General features: G+C 41.7%; 1 protein-coding gene across 1 annotated transcript in view; it reads left to right on the forward strand.

The window, feature by feature from the left end:
- plekha6 (pleckstrin homology domain containing, family A member 6) overlaps nt 1-23,909 on the forward strand; it is a 176,630-nt gene that overhangs the window by 42,108 nt on the left and 110,613 nt on the right. Inside the window, exons 4-5 of the mRNA XM_073468089.1 lie at nt 10,152-10,339; nt 20,176-20,724. Of these exons, the coding sequence (XP_073324190.1) occupies nt 10,152-10,339; nt 20,176-20,724 (737 nt within the window). The remainder of the gene's footprint in view (nt 1-10,151; nt 10,340-20,175; nt 20,725-23,909) is intronic.

The following is a 23,909-nucleotide window of genomic DNA, read 5'->3' on the forward strand; positions in this document are numbered from 1 at the left end:
CAACTGGACATGTCTTTTGCTTTGCCTGCAAAATTTTTGGGGCAACAAAAAATGCATTTGTGGACGGTTTTTGCGACTGGAAACATCCACATCGCATTTCAGAACATGAGAGGAGCCCAGTCCATATGTCCAACATGCTGACACTGATGCAGAGGATGAGTGGATCTGGCGCAATCGACTTAGCGCTGATAAAGCAAACTTCGGATGCGAGGGAATATTGGAAGGATGTTCTCCGACGTGTGGTGGCAGTGATCAAGTTTTTAGGAGAAAGAGGACTGGCATTCAGAGGGAATGACGAGCTCATTGGATCGCCAAATAACGGCAACTATTTGGGAATATTAGAGTTAATATCCCAATTTGACCCATTTCTGGCAGAGCATATAAAAACATATGGCCAGAAGGGCAGAGGGAGCGTCTCATATTTGTCGTCAACAATATGTGAAGAGTTTATTGACATGATGGGAGAAAAAACCAGGCAAGTAATTGCAGAAGAGCTCCGTGATGCAAAGTATTTCTCTGTCATTGTAGATTCCACTCCCGACCTATCTCATGTTGATCAGTTAACATTTATCTTCAGATTTGTTAGCAAGCAAGGTAACATAGTGGAGCGTTTCCTGGCATTTGAGCCAATTCAGAGCCATACAGGCCAAAGTCTAGCAGATTGTGTGACTGCCATGGTGGAGAATCTTGGGCTGGATTTATCTAACTGTAGAGGCCAATCATTCGATAATGCCAGCAACATGTCGGGCCGGTACAATGGACTGCAGGCACATTTGAAGCAAAAAAACCCATTAATCCACTATGTGCCTTGTGCTGCGCATTCTCTAAATTTAGTGGGTGTGAACAGCATAGAGGGAAGCAGTCTAGAAGTGGGAGAGTATTTTGATTTATTACAATCCTTGTACACATTTTGCGCAGGATCCACTCACAGGTGGGAGCGAGTTTTTCGGAACTCTGATATTCACATAGACTTAACATTAAAATCACTGTCAAACACTCGGTGGAGCTGCCGAGCTGACTCGACTAAAGCTCTTTGGCAAAACTATGTTAAAATAAGGGAGGCATTGGAGAGCATAGCTGAAGATGAAACTGAGAAAAGAGACACCCGAAGTGAGGCCAGGACACTTGCTGTAAAATTAAATAAACTGGAAACTGCGTTCATGGCTAATTTCTGGAATACAATTCTGGCTCGTTTCCAACTGACAAGTTTACAGCTCCAAAAAGCCGACATAGACCTCATGACAGCTGTGCGCCTTCTTAAATCTCTGCGTGATTTTGTATTAGCACAGAGAGGTCTTTTCACAGACTTTGAAAGGGAAGCCTTAGCTGTGCCAGGCGTGTGCCAGACGTACAAATATGACCTCCAGCGCACCAGAAAGCGCAAACGGTTTGAGGATGACAGCGCAGAAAAAGATGCGGTATTTGATGGGAAAAGCAAATTCCAAATAGAAACATTCAATGTGGCTATCGATAAGTTAGTCAGCTGTCTCAGTCACAGAATTGATGCATACAAGCACCTGTGTGATCTGTTTGGTGTTCTTTTCATGCTGGAAAACACACCTGACTGTGAGTTAATAAACAAAGCGAACTCACTTGCCTCTGCCTATCCCGCTGACCTGGACAGCAATCTTGGAAATGAACTGATTCACTTCAGAGCTTTCATCAGATCAGACGGACAGAATGTGCCTCCACCGAAATGTCTGAAAACAATACTTGATTGTGGATTACAGTCAACATTTCCTAATGTGTACATTGCCATAAGACTGTATCTGACGCTTCCTGTGACAAACTGCGAGGGAGAACGGTCATTCTCTCAAATGGCCAGAATAAAAAATGAACTAAGGACATAAATGACCCAGAGAGACGCCTGAACAGTTTATCACTCATGGCTATAGAGTCCGAACTCGTTCGAGACATGAACTTTGATGATCTGATAAAGGACTTCTCATCAAAGAAAGCCCGGAAAAAGCCTACGTTTTAGGTGAGTCTCACTGTGGTTTTGTGTGGTCCTAGCTGTGGCTCTTTACTGATGTTGATTCATGTTGCCTTTATTACTTTAACGATTTGTGTCATATGGTTGCCTATATTTTAATTAAGGTGTGTTTTACTCTATAATACTGCGAGGACTGGCTGTGCGCTTGCTGTCTCTCCCATAATATGTTTATTGTGCTGTACGTGGCATGTGCCAAATAAAACAGACCTAAAATTAGTTATTTTTGTGTGGTTGTGTGTTGCCCGGTGTTATGTGCGTAATGGGAAGCCGCCGTTCCGCGCGCACTGTTTGCGTGTGTAGACAGGGGCCCGTGGCGAGTTTGTGTCCAGGGCCCATGGTCATGATAATCCGTCTATGATCGGAAGGGATTGTCAGTGGTGTCAAATGCAGCACTAAGATCTAACAAGACTAGTACAGGGACAAGTCCTTTGTCAGAGACAATTAGAAGGCCATTTGTAACTTTGATCATTGCTGTTTCTGTGCTATGATGCACTCTAAAACCTGATTAGAATTCCTTATACAAACTATTGTTATGAAGAAAGTAACATAAATAATTGCAAATGTTCTCTCAAGGATCTCAGAGGAATAAGGAAGGTTAGATCTTAGTCTATAGTTGGCTTAAACCTCTAAATCAAGGTTGATGTATTTAGCCACAAAACTAAAAAAAAACAAAAAACAGACATTACTGGAGCTACCGTTTAAGACACCTCGGGTGTGCTAAGTTTTTAACTATGTAAATATCATTAATCTTCATGATTTAGAGTTACCATTAGTCCACTGATTGTTTAGCTTAAAATATGGTGCATTCAGACATTCAGTCAGAATGGTTGTTTGGAAAACGCTCAGAGCATCCTCTGTATGGAAGATATTTTTAAGTCCAAATAGAAAACTGAAAGTAAAAATGTAAAAAAGATTATTATTTAGCTACTCAGCTAGAATTGTCAAGCTCATAAATAAGCTTAAAACAAAAAAGGAAATTTAAAAAGCATTTTTACAATGTAAAATAATAATCTGAAAATGTAGGCCAAGGTGAATAAATGAAAAGAGTCATGTTTAAAATGCAAAAGCTGAAATGGAAATGCTCAAACTGAAAGCAGTTGTAAAAGGGAAATTGTAAATGACGATGTAAATAAGGCAAGGGAAACATGAAGTGTAAAACTCAATATGGAAAAAAGTGTCAATCAGATTAAGGGGAAATAATCAGTAGATCTCAGCTAAACATAGTTTTTTTCAACTCATTCCTTTCCAGTTAATTCAAATCTGTAATGTGGCATTGGCCCAAAAATGGTTGAGAACCATTGGTTTAGATGAAGTTATTGAAGTTTACTGGTGAAAGTGGATGGGAGAAAAGCAGTCTGGATTTATCCGGTTCTACAGTTGGTTTTTAAGGTTCCTGTGTTTGAGGGTAAATTGGTACCGGTTGAGGTCAGAAGGTGATGAAATGTGTCTCTAATTAGTGGAATTTTAAAATTTAAGAAGCCCATAAGACTGTAAATGCTGAGTGTTGTAGTAATACAAGGCTCAATAGAGGTATGACTGTCAGCCTGACTACAGTGCTGAAAAGAAACCTGTGGTCATTCTTTTTTTCCTCCATTAATGCTGAGTAATGCTGACAGGCTGCCCTGGTATTATAGTGGGCCTTCTTATATTTGTAGTTATTGCCTAACCACGAAGTAAGATCACCAACAAGGTGTCTAGGATGTCAAGCCTCTGTAGTTTTTCATTGATTGCACTAGACTATATTATTAGTTTTTGAGTTTGGCAATGAAAGTCCAGGGTTGACCTGAAGACTTGATTCTGTTTTCACGGTTTGAGTCACCTGTTGATTTGGGCATGCTGCCCTCCGTGAAACAAAGAGACTGTCAACACTGAAGAAAATAGGCCCCTAAACACAGGCAAGTCAAAAATGTATAGTCTCTGTACCGTTAAAGAGCAAGGAGTATCTGATTTGCAGTTGTTGCACTGAGAGATTACTTTAAATATCCAGCACATTACAGAGTTAACTTCCGACCATCACTCATGCATGCGCATCAGCACACGTTGTTTTAGACATGACTGCCTACCCATATATGGCTTATCCTTCATTAGTGACTCATGCAATTAATGTACATAGGGGGATGCAAATTGTTTTGGTAATCCGTCAGGTGTTCACAATTGATTTGTATTTTTGTGTCCTTTAACAGTGAATATGGCATTGAAAATAAAAAGAACTTAAATAATTCTAAAAGTAACCACAGAAATTAAATCTTCAGTCATATCTTTACAAAGTTCATAAGCCTCCTCTTTAGATGTTCTCGATCCAGATGTTCTCAACCATCTTTCCATAGCCACAGCCTTGAGGACTACATATACAGTTGCAAGAAAAAGTATGTGAACCCTTTGGAACTACCTGGATTTCTGCAAAAATTGGTCATAAAATTTGTTCTGATCTTCATCTAAGTCACAACAATAGACAAACATAGTCTGCTTAAACTAATACCACACAAACAATTATATGTTTTCATGTTTTTATTGAACACAACATGTAAACATTCACAGTGCAGGGTGGAAAAAGTAAGTGAACCCTTGGATTTAATAACTGGTTGAGGTTATTGCTGCCAGAGGAGGGTCAACCAAACGTTTCCTGTAGGTGCAGATCAGACCTGCACAATGGTCAGGAGGAATTTGGACCATTCCTCTTTACAAAACTGTTTCAGTTCAGCAATGTTCTTGGGATGTCTGGTGTGAATCGCTCTCTTGAGGTCATGCCACAGCATCTCAATCGGGTTGAGGTCAGGACTCTGACTGGGCCACTCCAGAAGGCGTATTTTCTTCCGTTGAAGCCATTCTGTTGTTGATTTACTTCTGTGCTTTGTGTCGTTGTCCTGTTGCATCACCCATCTTCTGTTGAGCTTCAATTGGTGGACAGATGGCCTTAAGTTTTCCTGCAAAATGTCTTGATAAACTTGGGAATTCATTTTTCTGTCGATGATAGCAATCTGTCCAGGCCCTGAGGCAGCAAAGCAGCCCCAAACAATGATGCCCCCTCCACCATACTTCACAGTTGGGATGAGGTTTTGATGTTGGTGTGCTGTGCCTTTTTTTCTCCACACATAGTGTTGTGTGTTCCTTCCAAACAACTCAACTTTGGTTTTATCTGTCCACAGGATGTTTTGCCAGTAGTGCTGTGGGACATCCAGTTGCTCTTTTGCAAACTTCAAATGTGGAGCAATAACCCTAATCCTGTTAGCATGTGCCAGAGATTTGTATAAGTCTTTAGCTGACACTCTAGGATTCTTCTTCACCTCATTGAGCATTCTGCGCTGTGCTCTTGCAGTCATCTTTACAGGAGGGCCACTTCTAGGGAGAGTAGCAACAGTGCTGAACTTTCTCCATTTATAGACAATTTGTCTTACCGTGGACTGATGAACATCAAGGATTTTAGAGATACTTTTGTAACCCTTTCCAGCTTTATGTAAGTCAACAATTCTTAATCGTAGGTCTTCTGAGAGCTCTTTTGTGCCAGGCATAGTTCACATCAGGCAATGCTGATGAATAGCAAACGTGTTTTTTATAGGGCAGAGCAGCTTTAACCAACACCTCCAACCTCGTCTCATTGATTGTACTCCAGGTTGGCTGACTCCTAACTCCAGTTAGCTCTTGGAGAAGTCATTAGCCGAGGGGTTCACATACTTTTTCCACCCTGCACTGTGAATGTTTACATGTTGTGTTCAATAAAAACATGTAAACATATAATTGTTTGTGTGGTATTAGTTTAATCAGACTGTGTTTGTCTATTGTTGTGACTTAGATGAAGATCAGAACACATTTTATGACCAACTTGTGCAGAAATCCATGTAATTCCAAAGGGTTCACATACTTTGTCTTGCAATTGTGCAGGAGCTAACATGATTACCCTAACCAAGAGTAACCAGTGACCTTTGACACCACAACAGTTAACCTTTCCTCCTAACTGTCTCCTCTCCCTTCCACCATTGTCCATCCCTGTAAGGTCTGCTGGTCCTTGCTGTCTCCTGTTGTAGAAAGTACAGTAGGTACAGTGTTGATATTTTACTACCCTTCAGTGTCCTGTCTAGAAAGAATGCATGACTACATCTTTATGTCTCTTGTATTGATTGTCTGCATGTCAGCTGGTTACCTTCATTCATGCATTACAGTCTTGTCTTGTTCTGTTTAGGTTGTTTAGTTATGGATAGCATGTCAACTCTGCAACCAATGCCACCTCTACAAATCCTATAATGTTTAAAACTCAACTGTGTGTGACATGTTGTAAACATATACTTATATATGTCATATGAAATCTTTGAGTTTTTATATGCATACAGTGAATATCAACACTTTCACAAACTAACGTTTCAAGAAAATTAAAATAATCCTTCTTGGGGAAATCAAACAGTCAAAATAACCCAAAAGGTGGGTTTTTCAGCTCCGAAGCTATCATAACAAGAGCTGTGGCACTGAGTTTTTTCATGCAGGACCAAATAACTTCTGTATGTGATGGAACTACATTAAAATTACACAGAACTAAAATGTGGTTACAAGAAAGTGAAAACTAGAGGAGATGTGAATTTTTGAAAATGACAGAATCTTCATTTTGTTAAAAAAAATGACTTACTGTTATTAGTTTGATTACTGTAACAATTCAGCAACAACTATTACTATTACTACTAAGTTTCCTCGGGGTCTCTTGGATGTTCCAGACAAATTTTAGCCCAATCCAGTGAAAATGAGCAATTGGTGAGGTATACAATACACATACAAAGGATCACAAAAAAGCTGAAATTTAGCTCAGTGGGCCAAACCTAAAAAATTAATAACTTAAAAAGTATTTGGAGTACAGCTATAGGATTTTGCAAGGTCTCATGAATTAAATGGAAGTTTCAACATGATTTAATTTCGAGAAAATCCCTGACGTGAACTGGAAAAAGCTTTGGATTTTGGGTGAGTTGGCATGGAATAACTCAATAGCAAACAACCAGGATACAAGGCATATCATTACTGTGTGTTTTAAACTGAAGGACAAGACCAAACCGAGCAATCACAAGTGAATCATAGTGCTACACCGAGAAATGTCCATTGCATAAATAGCTAAATAGCCCATGGTTCTACTCTGCCTATCGTCACCTTCCTAATAATGTCATTTTTGACAAAAATGATTTTTTTTGCCTAAGTCAGCGCAAATCACCTACATCCTCAGTTGAACAGATTATGCAATCCTACCCCTGTAGTATAATGGCCTATGTTTGGTATTGTCATAACCTTTTTGTGTGAAATGATAAATAAATATCATATACTCTATATTTGGTTCAGTTTTTTCTGTTTTTTGAACAACTTGAAAATATGACTTAGGCCATTATTTTAAGAGGGTGATGTTATGATCTGTGGTCATGCCTCTGCCAGTAGTAGGAGAACCCACCTTAGCATGCCGGTCCTACAGTGATCGTTGGCATCCAAAGATCAAAAGAAAGTGTTTTATAATGGTGTATATTGCCAAACGGAGTGAAGACAAATGACACCTTACATTAATCCACTGTGGTTTCAGTCATTCATGCTGCTTGTCTGATCGCCAACTTATATGATTGGCCACCGCAGCGTGACATCCAGCTGCATCTCTCCAAAAGTTGAATCTGTTTCAACCTTTCTGCCTTTTTTTTTTTTTTTTGAATCCCATGTGGCCGCCACTGATGCAGCCAAAATGGACTACCCTCATTTAAATGAATGGGAAGAAGTTTTGGCCACACTGCTGGATTTTGTCTGGATAAAGCCTTAGGGGTGCTATCTTTAAGTGTAACAGAATCAGTCAGTGAAAACGGTGAAACCCGAGAACAGTTGACCAGAGGATTATCATTAAAGAACAATTCTGGTTTATCTTTTTTTCCATGTCCATTAATTGATTAATTGTAACAGTAACAGTACCATTTTACTCAGCAAGTTAATTGTTGAGATGGGAACACAGTGGTATTGGTAAAATTAATCTGGGTAAAAAGTGTAAGCAGACAGTCAGTGAGACTGATTGAAAACAAACCCCTACATTAGACAAACTTATTTGGAAGAGACAGGGAAGCAAACTATAAAATTATCACCAAATCTAATATCATATATCGCAAATGTTCCTTAGTGGTGCCGCGGCACATTACAATCTGTACAGCATGACACCCTCTTTAATATACACTGAACAAAAATATAAACGCAACACTTTTGTTTTTGCTCCCATTTTTCATGAGCTGAACTCAAAGATCTAAAACATTTTCTATATACACAAAAGAACCATTTCTCTCAAATATTGTTCACAAATCTGTCTAAATCTGTGTTAGTGAGCACTTCTCCTTTGCCGAGATAATCCATCCCACCTAACAGGTGTGGCATATCAAGATGCTGATTAGACAGCATGAATATTGCACAGGTGTGCCTTAGGCTGGCCACAATAAAAGGCCACTCTGAAATGTTCATGTTTTATCACACAGCACAATGCCACAGATGTTGCAAGTTTTGAGGGAGCGTGCAATTGGCATGCTGACTGCAGGAACGTCCACTAGAGCTGTTGCCCGTGAATTGAATGTTCATTTCTCTACCATAAGCCGTCTCCAAAGGCGTTTCAGACAATTTGGCAGTACATCCAACCGGCCTCACAACCGCAGACCACGTGTAACCACACCAGCCCAGGACCTCCACATCCAGCATGTTCACCTCCAAAATTGTGTACAGATCCTTGCAACATGGGGCCGTGCATTATCATGCTGCAACATGAGGTGATGGTCGTGGATGAATGGCACAACAATGGGCCTCAGGATCTCGTCACAGTATCTCTGTGCATTCAAAATGCCATCAATAAAATGCACCTGTGTTCGTTGTCCATAACATACGCCTGCCCATACCATAACCCCACCGCCACCACGGGCCACTCGATCCACAACGTTGACATCAGCAAACCGCTCACCCACACGACGCCACACACGCTGTCTGCCATCTGCCCTGAACAGTGAAAACCGGGATTCATCCGTGAAGAGAACACCTCTCCAACGTGCCAGACACCATCGAATGTGAGCATTTGCCCACTCAAGTCGGCTACGACGATGAACTGCAGTCAGGTCGAGACCCCGATGAGGACGACGAGCATGCAGATGAGCTTCCCTGAGACGGTTTCTGACAGTTTGTGCAGAAATTCTTTGGTTATGCAAACCGATTGTTGCAGCAGCTGTCCGGGTGGCTGGTCTCGATCTCGATTTTGGAGGTGAACATGCTGGATGTGGAGGTCCTGGGCTGGTGTGGTTACACGTGGTCTGCGGTTGTGAGGCCGGTTGGATGTACTGCCAAATTGTCTGAAACGCCTTTGGAGACGGCTTATGGTAGAGAAATGAACATTCAATTCACGGGCAACAGCTCTAGTGGACGTTCCTGCAGTCAGCATGCCAATTGCACGCTCCCTCAAAACTTGCAACATCTGTGGCATTGTGCTGTGTGATAAAACATGAACATTTCAGAGTGGCCTTTTATTGTGGCCAGCCTAAGGCACACCTGTGCAATATTCATGCTGTCTAATCAGCATCTTGATATGCCACACCTGTTAGGTGGGATGGATTATCTCGGCAAAGGAGAAGTGCTCACTAACACAGATTTAGACAGATTTGTGAACAATATTTGAGAGAAATGGTTCTTTTGTGTATATAGAAAATGTTTTAGATCTTTGAGTTCAGCTCATGAAAAATGGGAGCAAAAACAAAAGTGTTGCGTTTATATTTTTGTTCAGTGTACTTAGACCCTCAAATTGCCCATTGCAAATTTTAACCACTGTTTAAAAGACCCATCTAATGTGTACTGGAGTTGGGCTCACAGTTTTTGTGTGCAATGGATTATTACAGACATTTCAAATCACATCAGCTTGGCTCAGTCTCCAAATAAAGTGGTTTAGAAAATCTGGATAAACTGTTGGTTTGTTTCCAACTTGTTTGATGCAAAAAACAAAACAAAAAAAACCTTAAGTTGTATTACACAGGAATTACAGTACAGTACCTTGACATTTTTAATATCATGCTTTGTCATTGCATGAGGAGATGAAGTTTCCTGCTAATGAAGATGATAAGGTTGTTGACTATGATAAATACACTGACCAGTCCATGGATATGCTGCCTCTCCCCTGTTTTTTTGTCTCCCTTTGTAGGTGTGGTTGGAGGAAGAGGCAGAGGAGCATGAGGACAGGGAGTTGAAGGGTCCTGTTGTGTTTTGCATGCAGGCGGAGCACACTGGGACAAGGACATACTACTTCAGCACAGACAGCCATGAGGAGCAAGAAGAATGGACTAGAGCCATGAGTGAGGCTTCAGAGGTCAACGTTCAGCCAAAAGAGAGGTGCCAACACAAAGACATGCACAGAGCCATACTGGACTTACAGTACACACACATAGGCAATCATATTCTAGTCCATTTGATTTGGCCTGTCCAATATGACCAGTTATGACATTTTATGGGTTTGTATATGTGCTATTTATATTTTGAAATTACTATGCCTGGGATTTGTATATATAGTATATTTATACATGTTAAGTTTAAGAATGTCAAGGATAGACTGCACCATGACAAAGTCATGTCAATTAAATAATGATTGTCAGACAAGGCATACTTCCTGTTGCCAGTAGGTGGCGCAATGTCTATACCACCTAATTGGCATGTAGAAGTGTTTTGATCTGATCAACATGTGAAAATTTGGAAAGAAGTTGTAACAATTTCCGGTTTCGTGGCAAATAATTCCTTGCTCCTGCATCAGCGTCCAATGAAACCTGAAATACATGCCTGTTATCATTGGTGCTCGGGCCCTAATAACAATTTGTTACTGGGGAATAGCATGTCACAAACTTCGAAAGATTAAATGTAGCTTGGCATTTTGTTTTGTAGCATGGTTCACATGATGCCTAAGACAGGCAGATAATTAAACCTTGGTACAACAACCAAGTTGATAGGAAGAGTCGGTATTTGACAACCTGAGATATAAGCCCCTTTTGGTTAGAAAATGCGCCACATTTGCAGCCAGGTAAAGGCTGCAATCTGCCGTCTTGTCTATGTGAAACAGAGGTGTAATATTCCTCCTTTTCAAAAAAGCCGTCACTGGGGTAGGCGTAAACATGTGATGTGACGTGAAGCACGAAGTTGGGCTGCTTTTTCTCCCGGCGAAAGCCACGTTGGCTAAGCTGCTCAGCGACCTTTTCATACAAAATACCATCTTTCACAGTCCCCGTGATCCGGTCATTGACGATTCTCTCGGCTGTGATGGTTAGCATCTCCTGGATCTCAGCGGTTTTCCAGTTGCTCATCTTGACGTCTGCGAATGAAGTGATGAACTGACTGCTGTGATCAGCTGTTTCCTGCTTTTAAACTCCCAGCTGTGGGTCGCACAACAGTGCACGTCATTGACACCTCCGCCCATGTCACGCAATTGCCGGGACATCAACTACTTGGATTTACATAGCAATGGAGGTGGCAAAAAGTGTACCCTCGAGACCCCCAATATACCACGGTCTGTCTAAATTCGCAGACCTAGCCGCAAAAAGGACAGCCAAATTTGCGGGTTGCTGTCCAGTATAAAAACGCTTACTGACTCAAAAATCAACTATCCTTTTCTGAACTGCGTCACAAGTTATTTGTGTGTGTTAAATTGTCCATGTTAAGGCACTGGCACTCAAAAACAAACAAACAAAAAACAAAAGGGGGTATAAGCAGTTACATATATACACTACTGGTCAAAAGTTTTAGAACACCCCAATTTTTCCAGTTTTTATTGAAATTCAAGCAGTTCAAGTCCAATGAATAGCTTGAAATGGTACAAAGGTAAGTGCTGAACTGCCAGAGGTTAAAAAAAAGGTAAGGTTACCCAAAACTGAAAAATAATGTACATTTCAGAATTATATAAAAAGGCCTTTTTTCAGGGAACAAGAAATGGGTTAACAACTTAAAGCTGTTCTGCAGCAATGGAGGTTGATCAAGCCTTGAAAGTTGGTGCTACCAGTTCCTACAGGTTGTACAACTTGTCTTGATTACTTACAACCCCCTCTGTCTGCATAAAAGTAGTGTTCGAACACACTGTGGTACCATACCCTCGTGAGCATTATTTGAACAGTATTGTACTGTAGGTCTTGTAGGTAGGTCAGTATTGTACTGTAGGTATTGTAGGTCTTTCCTACAGAGAAATTGCAAAGAAAGTCAAGGTGTCAGTGAGTAGTTTCCTTCACCATCAAAAGGCACTCAGAAACTGGGGAAAACTCTGACAGGAAGAGGTCTGGCAGACCCAAAGCCACAACAGAATCAGAAGACAAGTTTCTGAGAGTCAACAGCTTGTGTGATAGGCGGCTCAAAGGACAACAGCTTCAAGCACAGCTTAATAGTGGTGGTAGTAAGCAAGTCTCAGTTTCAAATGTGAAGAGGAGACTTTGAGTTGCAGGTTTGATAGGTCTAGTTGCAGCAAGAAAGCCATTGCTAAGACGTCAGAATAAGACAAAGAGGCCTGCCTGGGCCATGAAACACCGCCAGTGGACTACTGAAGACTGGAAGAAGGTGTTATGGACTGATGAATCGAAATTTGAGATCTTTAGTTCATCACGCAGGATTTTTGTACGCTGTAGAGTAGGCGAAAGGATGGTTCCTCAGTGTTTGACATCAACTGTCAAACATAGAGGAGGAAGCGTGATGGTCTGGGGCTGTTTTGCTGGATCCAGGGTTGGTGACTTGTACAGAGTGAGAGGCACCCTGAACCAAAATGGCTACCACAGCATTCTGCAGCGCCATGTAGTACCCTCTGGTATACACCCAGTTGGTCAGGGTTTCATCCTACAGCAAGATAATGATCCAAGTCATAAGTCCAAGCTATGCCAGAACTACCTTAGGACGTGTCCATTCCCCCTCAGGTATCCTCACAACAGAGAGTTAGTGAATACATAACAAAACACGCTGACATCAACTTCACTGAAAAAGAGACTGGTAATTTCAACTCAGAATTCTACGTCAAACCCGATTCCAAGCCAGTGAGAAGTAACGCAGAGAAATTAGAATTTATACCTTCACTCACAGGTAGTCACTCACAGCAGTTCTTTCCTCTACCACAACACAATAGTGCATATAACCCCAGGCTAAGCAAACAGCAATACAACGCTGCCCCCTATGAGGACCAAAGTATAACCACAGAGCAAGCCAAGTTCCTTGCCAGGAGTCAACTTGTGTCTGGAGGGTTGAACAGGTTTGATGACCACCCCGAAAACTATCCTAGCTGGAAATCAACCTTCTTGAGCACTATCGCAGGCTTACGCCTCACCATAAACAAAGAAGTTGATCTCCTCATCAAATGGTTGGGTCCTGAGTCCAGCAAGCAAGCCCGTAGGATTAAAGCGTTGAATTTTCGCTGCACTGCTGTAGGTTTGAACATGATATGGTCATGGTAAGAGGAGTGTTACAGTGCCCCCGGAGGCCATAGAAAGAGCCCTGTTCTCAAAGATTGAGAACTTCCCCAAGCGTTCTGGCAGGGACCATGGAAGACTGCATGAGCTCGGAGATGTACTCCTGGAGTTGGAATCTGCCAAGCGTGATGGCTACCTACCTGGTTTGTTGTACTTGGACACAGCGAGAGGTGTAGGACCAATCTTGGACAAACTGCCTTTCCACCTCCAAGAAAAGTGGATGTCCATAAGATCAAAGTATAAGATGATTACAAAGTAGCCTTCCCACCATTTTCCTTCTTTGTTCTCACCTCACCTGCACAGAAGAAGGAAAGGTTTATGGAAAATAGCAACAGAATGCCTATCTCAGTGCACAAAACCAATGTGTCAATAGAAACCAACAAAGCTGACAGAGCTGTGGAAGACTCAAATAAGGAGTGCCCTATCCATCACAAACCTCACCCCTTACGTAAGTGCAGAGGTCTCAGGGCAATCCTTCTCGATGAACGTAAGGTCCTCAAAGACAACGCCATCTGCTTCTGCTGCTGTGCTTCGACAGTCCATCAAGCCAAGAATTGTGATGTGGTTGTAAAATGCACAGAGTGTGACAGTGAGAGACATGTTGCTGCCCTTCACCCAGGCCCAGCACCTCAGTGGCCAAAACCTTACTCTCCGTTGAAAGGCCATGGCGGGGAGGAAGAAGCCACAGTAAGTCAGGACATAACAATTAAGTGTACCGAAGTCTGTGGAAAAGGATTCAGTGGCAAATCATGCTCAAAGATATGTCTAGTGGACGTCAATCCTACTGGCTGTTCAAAAGAGATCAAGAGAATGTATGTCATCTTACCAGAGCAATCGGTCCCTTGCCAAGATGGAGTTCTTTGACATATTTGACATTCAAGGAACCACAAGTCCTTATATCTTGAAGACCTACTCGGGAACAAAAGAAGCAGCAGGTAGAAGAGCATACGGCTACACTGTTCAGTCAATCGATGGGAAAGTAACCATCCCACTGCCTACGCTGGTTGAGTGCAACAATGTGCCCAACAACCAGGGAGAAATCCCTACCTCTAAGGCCGCACTTCATCAGAAACACTTGAAGTCAATTGCAGACAAAATACCACCTGTGGATGCCAACGCTGAAATACTTCTCCTGCTTGGATGAGATATTCTGCGGGTTCACAAGGTGTGCAGGCAGTTGAATGGTCCCCACAATGCACCCTACGCACAAAAGCTGGATCTTGGATGGGTGATGTGTGCCTGGGCAATGCACATAAACCTAATGAAGTGAGTGCCTTGAAAACGTGCATTTTGGAAAATGGACGTCCAACATTTTTCACCCCTTGTGGTAGTCAAGGATGACTACAGCCTAAGAGGCAATCTGAAGACCGTACCAGAGAGCCTAAAGCAAATCATGTCAGTAAAAGGTACCACAGAAGAGAGCCTAGGAGAAGCTGTCTTCTGCCAAGGTCGAAATGACAACCAGCTCGCACCTTCCATTGAGGACAGAACCTTCTTGGAGATTATGGAGAAGAAATTTGTCAAGGATGATAACAACAACTAGGTTGCGCCGCTCCCATGTCGTAGTCCTAGACATTTCCAGGGCACAGGTTGATGGGTCACTCAACGATGTGCTTCTGTCGGGACCTGATTTGAATAACAGCTTGTTTGGAGTCCTCCTCAGATTCTGCAAAGAACCAGTTGCTTTCACTGCAGACATCCAGCAGATGTTCCATCCAGCTTTTCAGTGCAAGAAAGAGACAGGGATGTCCTGCAGTGTTTGTGGTTCCGTGATAACAACCTCAACAACGATGTTGGTCCACGTCTTTGGCAACAGTCCCTCACTGGCTGTGGCCATCTTTGGCTTGAGGAAGGCAGCAAGAGACGTAGAGTACAAGTTTGGCAGCGATATGCGGCAGTTCATAGAAAGAGAATTCTACGTGGATGACGCTCTTAAGTCTTTGCCTACAGAAGCTGAAGCTGTTGATGTACTGAAAAGAGCTTGCGAGGCGCTTGCACTCTCAAACATCAGACTCCATAAGGTCGCTTCTAACAAAAGCGATGGATGCTGTTCCTGCAGAAGACAGGGCAAAAGACATCAAAGACCTGGACCTTACAGTGGATGATCTTCCAGTACAGCGCAGCCTTGGGTTGAGGTGGAACATTATGGCAGATACGTTTGTCTTCAAGGTTCCAGAGCACCAGAAGCCCTTTACTCGTCGAGGTGTGTTGTCAACCGTCAACAGCTTGTTTGATCCTTTAGGATTCTTTGCTCCAGTAACAATTCATGGGTGACTGCTTCTCAGAGAACTTACCTGCCAGGAACCAGAATGGGACAGCCCCTTGCCAGATGGAATGTATGAAGAATGGGAAAGATGGGTCCAGTCACTGCGCGAACTTGAGGAGCTACAAGTTTCCCGGACCTATGCAGCCTACTCTACATCCCAAGCCCAAAGCAGAGAGCTACATTTTTTCTCAGATGCCTCAGTTAAGGCAATAGCGGCTGTTGCTTACCTGAAAATTGTGCAAGACAACGGCAAAAGTGAGATTGGATTTGTCTTAGGAAAGACAAAGTTGGCTCCTCTACCTGACCTTACCATACCCAGGCTTGAACTCTGTGCTGCAGTTTTAGCTGTGGAAGTAGCTGATCTCATTGCAGACGAACTTGACCTGATGTTGGACAGAATAAGATTCTACACCGACAGCAAGGTGGTGCTTGGTTATATCCACAATGAGACACGGTGATTCTATGTATATGTGAATAATTGTGTGCAGCATATCAGGCAGTCAAGCCAACCTGACCAGTGGAACTATGTTCCAACTGAGGTCAACCCTGCTGATCATGGATCACGAGCAGGCCATCTTTCAAGCACAACGTGGTTGTCTGGTCCTGCTTTCCTGCTAGAGCCAGAGATACGACAAAGAGAACAACAACCATCATTCAAACTCATCAGTCCAGAGTCGGATGTTGAGTTCCGTTCAAAGGTGACCACACTGTCAACTCAAGTCACACTGAATCTTCTAGGTTCTAAGCGGTTTGAGCGCTTCTCAAGTTGGAGAACTGTCACCAGGACAGTTGCTCAACTTCTCCACATTAGTCACAGCTTCACTAAGTCAACAGAAGATGACAACTGTCATGGCTGGCATGTCTGCAAGAAAGGTTTTACAGACAAAGACCTGACACAAACAGAGCATGCAGTGATCAGATGTGTGCAGCGTGAAGTGTACACTGATGAATACAAGTGTATAGAATCAAAGAATAATCTTCCAACCAATAGTCCCCTCCAAAAACTCCATCCCATCATCGATCAAGATGGTTTACTGAGAGTTGGAGGCAGAATGACTCAGTCAGACTTTCATCAAGATGAAACTAACCCTCTCCTCATCCCAGGTAAACATCATGTCGCTACCTTGCTCATTCGCCATCACCACAAGAAAGTTATGCATCAGGGAGGGCATTTGACCGAAGGAGCAATTCGAGCAAGTGGCTTGTGGATAGTAGGAGCCAAGAGGAGCATCAACAGCATTGTTCATAAATGTGGGACTTGTCGGAAGTTGAGAGGAAAAGTGGAACGTCAGAAAATGGCAGACTTACCAGCTGAGCGTTTGCACACGGACCCCCCATTCTCCTATGTAGGACTTGATGTCTTTGGGCCTTGGGAGGTGACAACACAACGCATAAGAGGTGGGCAGGCCAATAGCTCCGCAGATTCTTCTCAATCAGAGGCCCTGCTAAGCACTTGAGGTCAGACTGTGGCACTAACTTTGTGGGTGCATCGAGAGAACTGAAGATGGATCCTCCAACTCTTGGTGAGACCAGTGTTCAGAAATACCTCCTAGATCAGAAATGCACATGGGTCTTCAACCCACCACATGCTTCACACATGGGTGGCGTGTGGGAACACATGATCGGGACAGCAAGGCGCATTCTGGATTCTATGTTCCTGCAACTTGGAAAGTCAAATCTGACTCATGAGATCTTGACCACCTTTATGGCAGAGGTGGTTGCTATTATAAATGCAAGACCTCTGGTTCCCCTCTCCTCTGATCCCGAAGCCCCCCTCATTTTGACACCTGCCACACTTCTGACTCAGAAGGTCAGAGTTCCCTCACTGCCTCCTGTGGACATCGCTAAGGGAGACCTCTTCAAGCACCAGTGGAAGAGAGTGCAGTTCTGGCAGAGACATTCTGGGCAAGATGGCGTAAGGAATTCCTGCATACATTCCAGACTCGGCAGAAATGTTTTCACAAGAGACCAAACCTTAAGGAAGGTGACATTGTCCTTATGAAGGTTATCCAGACGCAAAGGAATGAATGGCCGATGGGAGTCATCACAAAGGTGGTTCCCAGTAAAGACGGCTTGGTACGTAAGGTGGAGGTTAAGGTCACCTGACAACAGGCAGTGAAGACTATCTTGAGATCTATCTCAGAAGTTGTTCTCCTCTTCTCTCCAGAATAGTGTGTAGTGGCGTCTCTATAACACCAGGCGGGGAGTGTGTTGTAACTACAGGCAAAAATAATACTCCCTCTAGTGGTTAATTTTAGTGTTACATGCTGTAGAGGTTGTACTTCCTGTCAAAACCACAGAAGAGGAAGTGAGACAGGAAGTGATGTTTTAGTTGTTGTCAGTTCAAGATCGGCCATATTGCTGTCACAAAGCCACTACAATCCACCGCCATCCCTTTGTTTATCTTCCTTTAGATGGCACATCTGTAAGTTTTATACTATTTGAGTGTTTTATGTTGATTATTTTGATAAGTTAGATCTTTTATTTTGCTAATGATATAAGTCAACTTTTGGCTAAATGTGACATGCCTGTTGAATGTATTATGTCCAATACTTACCTTTTAAGCTACCTAAAGCTAATTTGTATTTACCTTTTTAACTTGCCTGCTTACCTGTAAATTACCTTATGCCTGATGTTGTATTACATTTGTATTTTCAGTTTCACACTTTGCCATATTAAAACCTGCCAACTACAACACCTGTCTGTTCCTTGGAGGAAATAGTATGGTTAAGAGTTTAGCTGACTGTTGAACTCCACATAGGCTCACAGGGAGCACGCTGAGGGAGAACAGTACATATACAGTAGGTCCAACAGTAAATGCCTTGAGGGTCTTGAAAACTCCACTGATCAAAAGCTGGGATTATGAAACCGCCATAAATCAGCTACACCGGAGGTCTTGAGGTAGAGCTGGATAGCGTTTGCCGATTTTGACAGGGATGCCCGCTTAGATCCACTGCGATCCAAAAGGGAGGAGAGACTGCAGTTTATATTGCTGCCAAGTATAAGACAATGCATTGTCATATTAAGTAAATGAGAAAAAAACTGGTGAAAAATTTGAGATTGTCCCAGTTCTGGGCATAGATACGTGCTAAAATAATAATACGGGAGTGTATATAGTTATGCATTGTCCTATTCCTTAAAGGAGCCACGCTACTTTTACATCATATACATGTAAGCCAATGACTTGCATTTTGGGAGACACTGCTTGTGCTTCTACAACTTCTCAATCCGTCTTCTCAGTGTGCCTGCGCAAGTTTGGGAGTTTACATATGGCTCACATATTCTACTATAGTCATACAGCATTGCTCCATGTCAGCAACAGCTTTCATTTGAAGTTTGATCACAAAATTAGGTTATTTGTCAAAATTATTTGGCAAACAGTGTGGCTAATCAACATTGTCAGGAAAAATATGAAATATCATAAAATGCCATACTACACTGTAGCGTGGCTTTAAGTTTTGAGAGAGTTTTATCAATGGCACTTGAGGCCCAACAACCAGCCCAGCCCACGGAACTATCTCCAGATTAGTGCAGACCTAGTTATAAGTAAAAATGTACAAAACTCTTTATTCCTTTTATACACAGCTTTACACATTACAAAACCCCTCTGAATCTGATTCTTAGAAAATGTATTTTTGCCTTCAATGTCTGAAGAGGATAAGAAACAGCTGAATTTTCCCATCCACTTGAGAGGAGCTACTGCAAACATCATGTCATTACCCTCAAGAAAATCTGCAGGTTTGGATGGTTATTCTGTAGAATTATACAAGGCCATTAGACCTCAAATTAAGCCCCTTTTTATGCTCATGAATGACAGATTTCTTTGAGCATATTTTATGCCTCAATGAAGACTCTTTGAGGTCAAAACACATAAGCGTTATCCATTCACCTAAAAAAGGAACTTTAAATTTACCAGAGTGCCTCGGATTTTCAGTCAGACTGCCTCCACACATGATAGATTTTCATTGCAAGTAAGCTGGGAAGTCAGTGTTTTGCCTTTTTATTTGTATTCAACCTCTGTCTGCATCCTTGAAGAGCACCTGATTGTTTAATTTCTACAACACTTCCTTTTTTAAACTTGACCTAGTGCAGCACACGCCTCATAATTTTTTTCACTATAGTTCAATTTGTTTAAACAAATTATGAGTGAAATTATACAACTGGAACAGCGTACTTCCACTCGAAAAAATAAGCAATTTATCAATTTATTTTTTCTGTCATACTCTCTGTTCAGATGTTTTTATTTACTTTTTTCCTCAATAGCACCTTTTCACAATTATTTTATCTTATCCTGTTTGTTGTATTATGAAAAATAATAAAGAAATAATTGAAAAAGAAAAACTCCTAATTCCTAATTACAAAAATGATCATTCATTACATTACTTGGCCATGTGCTGAGATGTTGTGTCTCAAAACAAAGATGCCTGTCTATTTTGCCCATCTATTTTCATGCTTTCTTTTTTCTTCAAACTTGACAGAATGAATTGGGATGCTACAACTGAACTCAACCACGCCATGGTGACCAAGGCACCTGACCCACAACAGCATCCACACACACAAACATACAATGAAAATTACAGTGACCTGCCCCCCTACCCTAAAATCAACGGGGTTGACAGCGTTGACACATCCTCACCCTTCACCCCCCTCTCAAATCAAGAGGAAAAATATAATGAGGGAAAGCGCAAGGAAGGCGATGATGATGTTGGAGGACCTGGTGCTGACTACGTCGCTCAACCAAATCACCATCCAAATGGTTGTGGCAACTACAGCCCTTGTGAAACCGTACCACTGTACCCTCCATCCAGGAGTCGAAGTGGACATCGTGCCCCTCAGGGACACCCCCAGGGGGATACCAGTCCATCACACAGTCCCAGGGAGGGACAGCAGGAGAACATGGTGCTAAGAAGGGGCTTTGTGCCCAGGACAGCTCCAGAAAGGGTGGCACAGAGGAAGAGCTCCATGGCCCAGCTGCAGCAGTGGGTCAACCAGCGACGTTGCATGGCTTCCCAGGAGGACCTAAACAGGTAGATCAATTGTTCAGGTGTTCTTCTGTTTTGTTATTTACACTAAGCTTCAGATGACATATCAGTGGTCATGAGGATAAGGACACTGATGATGCTGATGTACTATGAGTCATTGGACCTTACACTGGCACAATAATCATTTGATGAGGTGTGTTCATTATTCATTATTGTTCATTATTTTCATGTCATGCAGTAACATGAAAAAATGCTTCAGAACCAGGCTTCTATATTCTATAATTGACTCATTTTTCAGAAAAAATTGAAAGATCCACTAATTCCACAAAATTTCAAATCAAAGCAGCTTTAATATTGATTTCCAGTACAGGTGATTAATTTGCAACATTTATACACAAGGACATATTTGGTCCAGCAAGTGCTATTTGATTTAAAAGCTGGGGCCTCTTATAACGAATTAGCCAAATATTGTCTCTGTGCACCAAAAGCACTGATCTCATGAAACTGTGGCACAGCTTAAATAATTGAATTTCAAACAGTTTTAATTCACCATAGCCTTGTTGAGATCCAGAGCTCCCTGAAAAATTATATTATACAGTCCTAACTCATGGATTGTAGGTTGAGGGGAAACATGGTCATTTCATAAATAAGGTCAGTTTACTTTTTTGTCCACCTGTCACTGTGGCTCAAGTCACTTTTTTTTTTTTAACTGGCAAGATTGTGTAACGACATTAAAAATAATAAAACATATTGTAGATGATAATATGATATAATATTGTAGATCTACAATATCCAAGCAGGCTATTTTATAGTAAATATTAATAGTAATAATTGCTGGCTCATGTTCAGTCCCTGGGGTTCACAGTGAACTGGAAAAAGAACAACCTGCAGCCTTGTAACGCCCGCCAATGTAATAATGCCCACAAACCACAAACGTAATAAAAATCTGCAGCATTAAATGTAATAAACCCACAAATGTAAAAAAAATTCCACAAACGTAATAGCCGCTGCCTACTACAAATGTAACACGTGATTCCCCACAAATGTAATAACTATTACGTTTGCAGGGATTTATTACGTTTGTGGGGATGTGAAAATCTTTTTTGTAATAACTTCCCACAAATGTAATAATACAATGAATAATGGTTGTTGTGGTTGTTGTTGTTTGCCTATACACCTACTAATACTACTGACTGTGGGTGCAAAATCCAGCTGCTGACTCTCCGCTCTGCTATCACACAATGGATCCCCCCCCCCCCCCCCCCCTTTAATTGTTTTGTGGCAAATAAATATCTAGTTTAAACAGATTTATTAAAATCTTTATTGTAATAACTTCCCACACACTTCCCTATACACCTAAAAGTTTCTTAATTCAATTCAATTCAAATTCGCTTTATTGGCATGAATGCCACAACAACAATATTGCTTAAGCACCAAGAACCACGAACAGAGTACCTAGCACAGTACCGTTATACTTGCTGTGTGTGTGTGTGTGTGTGTGTTTTTATGTGTAATAATAATAATAATAATAATAATAATAATAGTAACTTTGAACATTATCACAATTAAGTTATCAATTTGTGATGTAAATAAATAACAAAATCATTAAAGACTCCTTCTAGACATGTTTCAAGGTGTAGTCTATAAATACTTTTCTTTGAATAATAATGTGACTGATATAGTTTTTCACACACAAAAAGTTAAAGTAAGCCCCTATCTTGTTAAAATCCTTTTCCCTCATTAAAAATTCCAGAATCAAGAAATATGCAAATATATAGCATCCCAAAAGCTTGAAACTCAAACATTCAAGTGTAGGAACAATATGAAAAACACATTTCTGAGTGGAGGGGGAAAATCAATAGACTTAGCAGGTAGTGATGCATGGGTCAGGGCTTCTTTGGTTCAGCACTGCGGACAGCGGTGAGAGAGAGAAAGAGATGTTCCTCATTAACAAGAAGCATTTTGCTTATGCAAAGAAATAAATCTGTTTAAACTAGATATTTATATGCCACAATACAATTGGGGGGGGGGGATCCGTTGTGTGATAGCGGAGCGGAGAGTCAGCAGCTGGATTTTGTAGTAGGTGTATAGGCAAACAAACAAACAACAACCACAACGACCATTATTCATTGTATTATTATATTTGTGGGAAGTTATTACAATAAAGATTTTCACGTCCCCACAAATGTAATAAATCCCTGCAAACGTAATAGTTATTACATTTGTGGGAAATCGCGTGTTACGTTTGTAGTAGGCAGGGGCTATTATGTTTGTGGAAAATGTATTACATTTGTGGGTTTATAACATTAAATGCTGCAGATTTTTATTACATTTGTGTTTTATTAAGTTTGTGGACATTATTACATTGGTGGGCGTTACAAGCCTCATCAACAGGTATATTTTCTTGGCCTTCACTTCGACTCTGTGGCAATGACTATGGGCTCGGGGCAGTTTGCAAAAAAAATAAAAATGTGAATCTGGTGCCTTTCCATAAACTGTTTTGGCAAAAGAACTAGGCTACGTAAAGCGTAATTTCATCAGAGGATGACGAGTTGTAGGCTACATCACACATGGATGTGGAAGTAAACAGAGGCCAGAGGTAAACAAATCAGTAGACAAAATGGAGAGAGGTCCTCAGGAATAGCTTTTCGATAGGGCAGGCTGGAATTGTTCTTCCATGTCAGCTAGCATTGTCAATGTTACATGCTGTCCAGAGACGACAAACACATTGGTAACAGCTGATCAAAAACCACCTCAAGCAACTTTTTGGGGAATAAGAGGAAGTTTCTTCAAATTTTGCCATTTCCATAAAATTTCTAATGCGATATCCTTCAAAATACGCATAGGTAAATAAAGCATTTGCTTTATTGAATCACAACTACTGACTGGTTGGGGAGCTGTGTGACAGTGATGGGCACGTGGAAGCCCCCTTAGTCACTAGAACGCATAAATGTGCTCGAGCTGAGAGCTGTTCATCTGGCTCTCAGGGGTTTGTTGCCATTCATACATCGAAAGCATGTGTCGGTAAGAACAGGCAACACCTCTGCAGTTTACCATATAAATCACCAGGGTGGAACGAGGTCACTACCCTGTCTCCAGGTAGCAAGGAAACTACTGACATGGGCATGGCCCCGGCTTACCTCATTGAGGGCAGCTACATCCCCAGTGCGTAAAACAGAGCTGCCAACCTTCTGTGGCAGTTGACAGACTTGTTATACGCTTTCCCCACC

This window comes from Pagrus major, chromosome 6 (genome assembly GCF_040436345.1).
Source record: "Pagrus major chromosome 6, Pma_NU_1.0".
In the NCBI taxonomy this organism is placed as follows: domain Eukaryota; kingdom Metazoa; phylum Chordata; class Actinopteri; order Spariformes; family Sparidae; genus Pagrus; species Pagrus major.